The sequence below is a fragment of the Sciurus carolinensis genome, chromosome 8, assembly GCF_902686445.1.
Source record: "Sciurus carolinensis chromosome 8, mSciCar1.2, whole genome shotgun sequence".
In the NCBI taxonomy this organism is placed as follows: domain Eukaryota; kingdom Metazoa; phylum Chordata; class Mammalia; order Rodentia; family Sciuridae; genus Sciurus; species Sciurus carolinensis.
The window spans coordinates 6,379,535-6,388,882 of NC_062220.1; the positions used below are offsets into that span (position 1 = coordinate 6,379,535).

General features: G+C 48.7%; 1 protein-coding gene across 6 annotated transcripts; it reads left to right on the plus strand.

The window, feature by feature from the left end:
• The first annotated feature begins 3,015 nt into the window (after positions 1 to 3,015).
• LOC124990161 (GTPase IMAP family member 5-like) lies at positions 3,016 to 9,033 on the plus strand. Of its 6 annotated transcripts, XM_047559895.1 has the most exons (5): positions 3,097 to 3,166; positions 3,423 to 3,491; positions 4,520 to 4,612; positions 7,279 to 7,327; positions 7,858 to 9,033. In XM_047559895.1, exons 3-5 carry the CDS (start codon positions 4,568 to 4,570, stop codon positions 8,703 to 8,705), a joined length of 942 nt encoding a protein of 313 aa, XP_047415851.1. In that variant the 5' UTR covers positions 3,097 to 3,166; positions 3,423 to 3,491; positions 4,520 to 4,567; the 3' UTR covers positions 8,706 to 9,033. The 6 variants fall into 6 exon arrangements, with proteins under 6 accessions (XP_047415850.1, XP_047415847.1, XP_047415848.1 ...); XM_047559894.1 differs by lacking the exon at positions 3,423 to 3,491 and having other exon boundaries at positions 3,016 to 3,166; XM_047559892.1 differs by having other exon boundaries at positions 3,096 to 3,166; positions 6,709 to 9,033.
• The last annotated feature ends 315 nt before the right edge of the window (positions 9,034 to 9,348 follow it).

Genomic DNA, 9,348 nt, shown 5'->3' on the forward strand with positions numbered 1-9,348 from the left:
ATTCCCTTTGCAAATCTTATAAGTATTAAAATATTATAATCTCAAGGATGACCAGAGCTCAATTTATGTCTCACTATTAGAAAACATAGTACGAAGCAAAACAATCATAATTTAGACTCTCAGACAGGAAGAGTTATTTTCACAAGCCAGAGTTTGATTTTTGAATACTGGATATCTCACAGATCTCGTGGGAGTATTTGCTGTTTTTCTCTGTAACTGTAGGAGAAAAGAATAATTTCCCCCTTTCATTATTGCTGACTGCTTTTCACCAGCAGTTACACACCCCCACATCGCAAGACCAGTTGACGGCCAGTACTAGAATTCCATCAGTTAACACCAGATGAAAAAGAGGAACCCCAAGTAGCCATGGAATGCTGAATATGGAAAGAAAAGGATACAGAGAAGAATTACAAATGTGTGTAATATGATATAGATAATTTGTATCTTTAACAGACAGGGCTTTCTTGAGATAACAAGAAAAATATAAATAACTAAATATAAAAAAATCAACTAAGCATATGAAAAGCAGATTAGAAGAAAAGGTCTTTAGTTGACCTAAATGGATGGGCAAGAACTAAAGATGGAATCCAGATTCTTTCCATAATCAATTTGCATTTTCTCTACTGCACAGGAAGTCACAGATACAGATCCACATTTTCTATTGGTACCCTGGACACAGGAGTATTAATAGCCTGTATGTCTTAAGACAGGTAAACTCCACATTTCCCTCCACCATGGAGGGTTAACCAGGATGGTGTGGTTCTGATGCCTTTTAGCAAGGTCCCCTTCTTGTATATCAAGTATTCATAAAACACACGCTAAAAGGACTAATGAGTTGGCCTCAGGTACAAAATCATTTATGACAGGCCTCTCTAGAACTGATAAATGTCTACACAAAATAATTATTTTTGTTTTAGAAGAGATCATCTTTAGCCATCTTTCCCTTTCACCCCACTACCCTGATAAAAATGAAATATACAAGGGCATTTTATTTATTTATTTATTTATTTAGATTAATTGTACACAAATGGGGTACAAATGGGGTACAACTATTGTTTCTCTGGTTGTACACCAAATAGAGTCGCACGGTTTGCTTAACCATACTCGTACATAGGGTAATGATGTTTGTCTCATTCTGTTATTTTTCCTTTCCCCCACTCCCTCCCCGCTCCTCATTTTTCTCTATACAATCCATCCATCCTCCATTCTTTCCTCCCTCCCACCCTCCATTATATATCATTATCCACTTATCAGAGAAATCATTTGGACTTTGGTTTTTTGGAATTGGCTTATCTCACTTTAGCATGATATTCTCCAACTCCATCCATTTACCTGCAAAAACTATAATTTTATTCTTCTTTATGACTGAATAATATTCCATTGTGTATATATACCACAATTTCTTTATCCATCCATCTATTGAAGGGCATCTCGGTTGGTTCTACAATCTAGTTATTGTGAATTGAGCTGCTATAAACATTGATGTGGCTGCATCACTGTTGTATGCTGATTTTAAGTCCTTTGGGTCTAAGCCAAGGAGTGGAATAGCTGGGTCAAATGGTGGTTCCACTTGAAGTTTTCTAAGGAATTTCCACACTGCTTTCCAGAGTGGCTGCACCAATTTGCAACCCCACCAGCAATATATGAGTGTACCTTTTTCCCCACATTCTCTCCAACACCTATTGTTGCTTGTATTCTTGATGATAGACATTCTGATTGGGGTGAGATGAAATCTTAGGGTTGTTTTGATTTGCATTTCTCTTATTACAAGAGATGTTGAACATTTTTTCATATATCTGTTGATTGCTTGTAGATCTTCTGTGAAGTGCCTGCTCATTTCCTTAGCCCATTTGTTGATTGGGTTATTTATGTTCTTGGGGTAAAGTTGTTTGAGTTCTTGTAGATTCTGGAGATTAGCACTATGGGAGCATTTTAAAAAGCAAGAAGAGACTGTCTTCTGCAGCTTAAGCCTGCCCTTCCATCTGCTCTCAGGTGGGTGTGCATCCAGCTCATTCTGCAAAATAGCTATCACTTGAGAAGTTTAAGTGACAATGATATGGAAGGCTAGGAAGTCAAGCCTGGTTTTCTTTGCAAAATGTGCTTTGGGTGCTAGCTGCATTATCTCTGCCCTCCTCTTCAGACTAAGCTGGGATCCAAGAACTAATCGTATTCCACTTTCTTGCTTATGGTTTCTTTTTGTGAAAAAATTAACCAGAACTCAAACATGCAAGTAACTGGTCAAGCTCTGCCCCACTGCCCTGAGAAGGTCTCGAGAGGTCCCTCAGCTCAGCCCACACACAGAGGCTCCCGGCAGACAGTGTACGGAGACGGGGCTGTTAACCAAGCCCCTGGTTGGGTGCTTGTCACTTTGCCTAATACATCATGGATGGAACTGGGTATCTCCCTGGTGCATGTGGAAAGGAAGTCTGTCTGAGCAGGGACCTCTGCTGAGCCTTGTAGTGTGGGTAAACTGAGGGCAGGACATTTGGCAGGGAAATAAGAGGGAGCCGTAGAATGTCCCCAGAGCGGTGTCTACTCCTCTTGTGGGCAACTTGAAGAGCTGCCATCTAGGATTCCACGTAAGAAAGCCGCTCAGAGGAGCAAGGTGGGAGAATGGAAAGTTGGAGGTGGGCCTGGGCTACTCAGTGAAACTCTGTCTCCAAATAAAATAATGAGGCCTGGGGATGCAGCTCAGTGGCATAGCATTTGCCCAGCGTGCACAGGCCCTGGGTTCAAACCGCAGTACTTAAAAAAAAAAAGGGAATGCTGGGAGAGGCTCAGTGTCGCCCGGGGCTGGTGCAAGGCTGCCGGGGAGGCTTGGCGTGGGATGCAGCCCTGTTACACGTCTTCATTGCCTCCTTCGGGTCTCTGATCTCTTAACTCGGGCACAGAATTTGTTTTGCAGAAAAGCACTGCAGAGGTGTGGCGGGAAGGAAACGGAAGCGTTACCTTTTTGAAACACGCTTTCCTCCAGCGGGCGCACACACATCGCTCTTTTCTTACCCGACCCTTCTCTCTCCGGTGGTAAGACTCTGCGAGCCCGTTTTCACCCCTCACTGCTCTTGTGTTTTCATGAAGAGACAAGGAAGCAATGAGAGGGGCTGCCTAGGAGAGGAGGGGATTGCTCTGCAGGCCCAGGCCCGGCCGCCCCTGTCACACCGGCCAGGTAACAGGCTGGCTTTGCTCTCCTTGGGTGCCCCCCTGTCTTCTCTGTCCTCTCTTCCTCTCCCTCAGTCCTGCCAGTAACAATATGTGCCAACCCAGGCAAGGCACTTGATCTTTCTAAATCTTTTCTTTATTCCAAATAAGGATCAAGAATTATATACCCTAAAAAAAAAAAAAAAAAAAAAAAAAAAGAATTATATACCCTAAAGTCGCAAATAGGTGAGAGCTGCAAATATTACTGGTCTTCTGCTTTCCAGAACCTGACATTTTGGGTGGAGTGAGCTCGACAGTTGTGCTCTGGCGATACTACCGAGCTTCCTTCTTGGGTGTGTATGAAGCATTTCATGTGTGCACACGGTGGCTGCTGAGCCCTACCTGGGTGCACATGGGCGGAGGAAGAGTGTCTGACTCCTCACCCCCCTGCCCCCGCAGGTCACTTCAGTCTTTGATTGTAATCTCATTTCTTTCCAGTTACTTCTCTTGTTATTGTTCAATATGTAGAAATAATTTTCATTCTAAAGAGAGAGAAACATCTCAGGAGTGTGACTCAAGTGGTCTGCTCACATGAAACATTTGCTTTATTTTCTGATAAGAAATACAGTGTTAAAATGGAAATCAGTTAGAACAACTTGAATAGCCAAAATGAAGTTGCAGGCAGCAAGAGCTTTGTTCCAGAGAGGTTGCCCTGACTCAGCCACGAACATGTCTGCTTCTTGCATTTCCCTAATGGGGCCGTTGGTCTTCCGGAGCCTCCAGTAAGGGAGTGGGGAATATTATTATGATGATGACTTTGGAAAATGAGAGTAAGATCACCTGCTTCTGACCAAGCCACCAGTTTAAGACCATGTCACATTCCCCCCAAGGGTGGCCTCCACCATTTCCGCCCCCACCAAGGCTCTTCCGGGCCTGGGCACTGGAGAAGCTGCAGGCAGGGTGCTTCCTGAGAGGCCTGCAGATCTTCTCCCCACCCCCAGCCAGTTCAGGTGATTCTATCCCAGTCTGGGTGGCGCTGTCCTTCAAACTGAGCCAACCTTCCTCCCAGGGCAAGAAATGTGTGTTCAGGGAAGGTGTTTAAGAACAGAACCATCTTAAATGAATGAATGGAAGGACAGATGAGGAATGAGTGAACAGGCTGACGACCAGCCCAGAACGTGCTTTGCAGTGGGTGACGGTGGTATCCAGGGCCCGCAGAGGCCTGCGCACGATTCTCTGTGACAGTCATGTTAGCTGGAGGTATGGCACTTCTGACTAGAGAAGCGGCTCTGTGATCTGAGAGGGGAAAAAGGCTAACAAACAAACAAGGAAAGGAGAAAAACTTGGATGCTCCTCACCTGCTTTCACTTCTCCTGCACAGGCTGGATTCCGAGACAGCACGGATTTAAGCTTCTCACTGTTGGCGGAAATGGCCTGCTACCAGTCACTTGACCAAACACGTCATATGAATTATGTGAGTAGCCCTGCTTGACACCCAGAGGGACCCAGGAGCAGTGAGGCATAGGGCTACCCTTCCCTGCGCCTGGGAACCATAGTGAAGAATCTACTGCTGCTCTTTGGAGTCCTTTTTTCTTTTCTTTTTTTTCTTTGTTTAAATGATTTTATTCTTCTTTATGGCTGAGTAGTATTCCATTGTGTATATATACCAGTTTCTTTATCCACTCATCAATCGAAGGGTCTTTCAATTGGTTCCACAATGTAGCTACTGTGAATTGAGCAGCTATAAACATTGGTGTGATCTCGTTACTGTAGACTGTAGTATGCTGACTTTAAGTCCTTTGGGTATAAACTGAGGAGCGGTCAAATGGTGGGTCCATTCCAAATTTTCTGAGAAATCTCTGTACTGCTTTCTTTGGAGTCCCTTTGTCTGCAGTCTGGGGGAGTCTTGGCTTCCTCACAGTTAGGGATGGAGAGGAGGGCCAGACATCCAAGGTCCCTTGGAGCTTTCTGAGTTTAGGACTCCCAGCCCCCACCTTCCTCTACCCCGTTTCTGTAACTCACTCCACATGGTCTTCTCTGCCCCTTATCACAACCTCTCTGGTCACCTGGGACCTTCCATTTCCTCTGATGCTCAGGAGCCCCTCCTCGCTGCTCCCTTGGAGACCACATTCAAGGTGATCGGGGCAGCATGGTGGTGGGTCAGTGTCTTAATTTCAAAACCATCAGCACTGCAGACGAGCTGATACCCATAAAGTACTGTTTTCCTTGCTTGCCATGGATTCCTGAAGCTGCATCTTCAAAAGATATTCCCTTTTCCTACTCTCAAAAAGAGCCAGCCAAAGCTGAAAATTATGTTCAGGTTTGCTCTGTCTCTGGGTTTCCAGAGAGATTTAGCTTTGATCATCCATCAGCTTCTCCAGAGCAACAGAACCTATAAGATATGTGTGTTCAGAGATGAGGTTCCAGGGCCTGGCTGGTGTGATTGTGCGCGATGGCAGAGCCCAAAGGCTGCAGGTAGGCCGGCAGGCTGGACCCAAGCAGGAGGGGGCACTGCAGCCTGGAGGCAGAATTCCTTCCCTGGGAAAACTCAGTTTCCCAACTGAGTGGATGAGGCCCACCCTGCCATGGAGGCTGATCTTTACATAATGTCAATCTGTACAACACCCTCACGGCAACACCCACGTTCATAACTGACTAGATCACCGTGTGCCACAGCCTGGGCCAGACTGACACAGAATGACCTTCACACTCACTTTCAAAGTCTCCTGGACTGCAGGGGACAAAAAACACTCAGGGGTCGGTTTCCATGCAAAAGACCAGTGCAAGCTTGGATGTAAGAGCAGACCTGAGTCATATGCTCAGGCTGTGGCTCCTCAGCTTGGGTAACTCAGACCTGAACTGTGCATTCTCACAGGCAGGTTTTGCAAATCCACTAGAGTAGTTTCCACCCAAATAGCTGAAGAACAGAGGCCAGGAGGCAGGAAGTTGCTATCATTTCTCTATTCTCTACCCTCAGAGGTGTTACAAAGAAGTTACAAGGCAAGTGTTTAATAGAAGCTGAATTTTGACATTTAGTACCTAAGCTAATATGATTCCAAAGTTATTTATTAATTTATGTTTACTGCCAAGGTGATCACTGAATAATTTCATAGGTAGCGGGGCTAGATAGAATCTTCTATGGTGTGATCCCATAGAGCTCCAGGAAAATTCATTTATTCCAGAAAGTATTTTTTTTTTCAATTGACCCACGATGGACCCTGAGAGTCCTCAATGAGGTGCTCATTTTGAGCAATAACTTCTGAAACCTGTTACAAGGAAACACCTGGAAGTTTTGCATCAGCAAGGTCCTGAGATCACTTTGGCAGGTCTTGTAGCGAAGCCTCATTCTTCCCTGCAGCCTGGATGGCCCTCCGACAGGAGTGGGAGGTGGCGGGGTGGTGGTGGTGGTGGTGGCAAAACGAAAGCATCAGGAGTAGGGGTCTGAGGGACCATGGAGAAGGTGGCGGACTTGAGGAGAGGCACCTCTGAGGCAGCCACCGGTCCAAGACTGTGCCGAGGACAGGGAGCACTGGTCTGCACTAACGCAACAGCTCTTCCCTCGGATGCTAGGCACGCCGCCTTCTCCTCTCCCCAACCTGGACCCCAACAGTCTCCTACTTCTTGGGTGGACAACTCATTCGGTTTGCCTGGAATTTTCCCAGTTTCGGCACAAAGAGAACTTTGATGAGGACCCTGCTCAGTCCCAGGCAAATCAGAAAAGCACCATAGAAACTGAAGAGAGTTGCTTTTGTGAGTTTCTTGAATGGGGACAACTGCCAGACAAACTTCAGTTTGGGTAGCAGCACCAAGACCCTAAAGGCAGACCAGGAACCCAGACAGCCACATGCTCCGTAGGAAAGGACGGACTGACTCGTTTGGTCTTCGGGGACACGATGACCCGCTCTCACTGAGGATGGGCCATGGGAGGAGGAGTGCATGTGCTTCCTGCTGGGGCTGTCTGGACGGTAGCCGAGGGCCAGCAGACCTGGGTTTGGTCTCAGCGCATCTGTTAAATAGTGTGCGACCTCAGCAGGTGGTTTCTGCTTTTTGCCTCGATGCCCTCATCAATAAAATGTGGTGTTTTGTGTCAGGGATTAGCCCACTCCCGCCTAAGCCATTCCTGCGTGTTTTGCTCTCTAGGAAAAAGCAGAAGGCCTTTGGGAGGGCGGAGAAGGTGCCTCCCCCACAGGTAAGGAGGCAGAGTGCAGCCGGGCGGGCTCTTCTCAACAGGGCGGGGAGCAAGCTTCCCAGGCACAAGACTGTACTCACCCCCACAGAGCAAGGGCCACCGGCATTGAACAATGAGGCTATTAGCGTTCACTCTCCTTAGCAAGGGCAAGCTTCAGCAGATAAAATCCTGCTTCTTGTAAAACAGAGCCCAGGCAGGGATGGGAGCAGGAAGGAAAGAATGGATAGCTCAGGGCATCCTGAAGGAGTCAACGGGCGTGAGCGCGAGGAAGGTTCTGGAAAGGGTGGCAAAGTGTAGCCCTCCCCAAAGAAATGATGTCTGGGACTCTGACCAGCTGGGGTAACTTATCCCACGAACGTTGCGCGGGTCTTCTGTTTCCACTGCGCGTGGGTGTGAGGCGATGGGAGCAGATGGCAACCTGATTGGTCCAGGGTGTTGGTGCCTCTGGGTCTTTCCCCTTCTGGTCCTCCTCCTCCTCCTCCTCACAAAGTACTTCTTACATGTTAATTTTCATGATGGCTTCATCTCAGGATCACTGCTGCTGAGGATCCTCCTGGTGGGCCGAACAGGCAGTGGGAAAAGCGCCACGGGAAACAGCATCCTCTGCCGGCCAGCCTTCGAGTCCAGGCTGGCCACCCGGCCGGTGACCAGGACCTGCCAGGGGGAGATGGGCAGGTGGAATGGGAGGGACATCCTGGTGGTCGACACGCCCTCCATCTTCGAGGCGGAGGCCCACAGCCAGGAGACCTACAAGAACATCGCCGACTGCTACCAGCTGTCTGTCCCCGGGCCCCACGTGCTGCTCCTGGTCACCCAGCTGGGGCGCTTCACGGCCCAGGACGCCGTGGCGGCGAGGAGGGTGAAGGAGGTGTTCGGGGCCGAGGCCATGGAGCACACGGTCGTGCTCTTCACCCACGGGGAAGACCTGGGGGACGAGTCCTTGGACCAGTACGCGGCCGGCACGGACAACCCGGGCCTGCGCCGGCTGCTGGCCGAGTGCGGCTGGAGGTACTGCGCCTTCGACAACCGCGCGGCGGGCGAGCAGCAGCGCGGGCAGCTGGCCGGGCTCATGGCGGTGGTGGAGCGGCTGCAGCGCGAGCGCCAGGGCTGCTTCCTCAGCAACGAGCTCTTCTTCCAGGCGCAGGGGCTGAGGCCGGGCGCGGGCGCCGCGGGCCGGGACGCCTACGGGCTCTTCCTGGCCAAGGTGCGGGCGCACGTGCACAGGCAGAAGCAGGCGCTGCGGCGGGACGAGCGGCGCCGCCAGGTCCGGGCGCTCCTCGCAGGCCGGGGCTGCACTTTTTGTGAAGTCTGTGCCGTTCTTACCTGGGGCGGCTTTCTGCTTACTCTTATCGTGCTGATCATATATTATCAGGCCTGATGCTCTGTGTGGTAGGGATTTGAAAATAGATCACCTCCTGTACTCACAGCTCTAAGTACCCCGGCCGGAAGGTCGTTCTCACGTCTGTAGAGGGGCTGCTGGTCTAGGCAGCTCCCCTTTGCCCTTCTTCCTCACAGACTTCCGGTTTGGTTCAGAACTCCATCCTCAGTTACAGGGCTGTTTTGTCTAAATACAATGCCTGGGACCACCACATGACCCAGCTATCCCACCCTCAGTATTTACCCTGAAGATCAAAGTCATCTTACTGCAGTGATACATGCACACCCATGTTCTTAGCAGCACAAGTCACAATGGCAAAACTATGGAACCAGACTGGATGTCCGTCAGAGGATGAATGGGTAAAGAAAATATGGTATATACACATAATGGAGTTTTGCCCAGCCATAATGAAAAATGAAATGATGGCATTTGTTGGAAAATAGATGGAACTGGAGACCATCGTGTTAAATGAAATAAATCAAACTCAGAAGGTCAAGGGTCCTATGTTTTCTCTCATATGTGGAAGTTAGAGAGGAAGAAGGAAAAGAAAGGTGAGGGGTGGATTTCCTAAAAATCAAGAGGAGATCAGTACAGAGGCTAGAGATGGAAGGCAAGGAGGGAAGGGAAAAATGCTGGGGAGTGA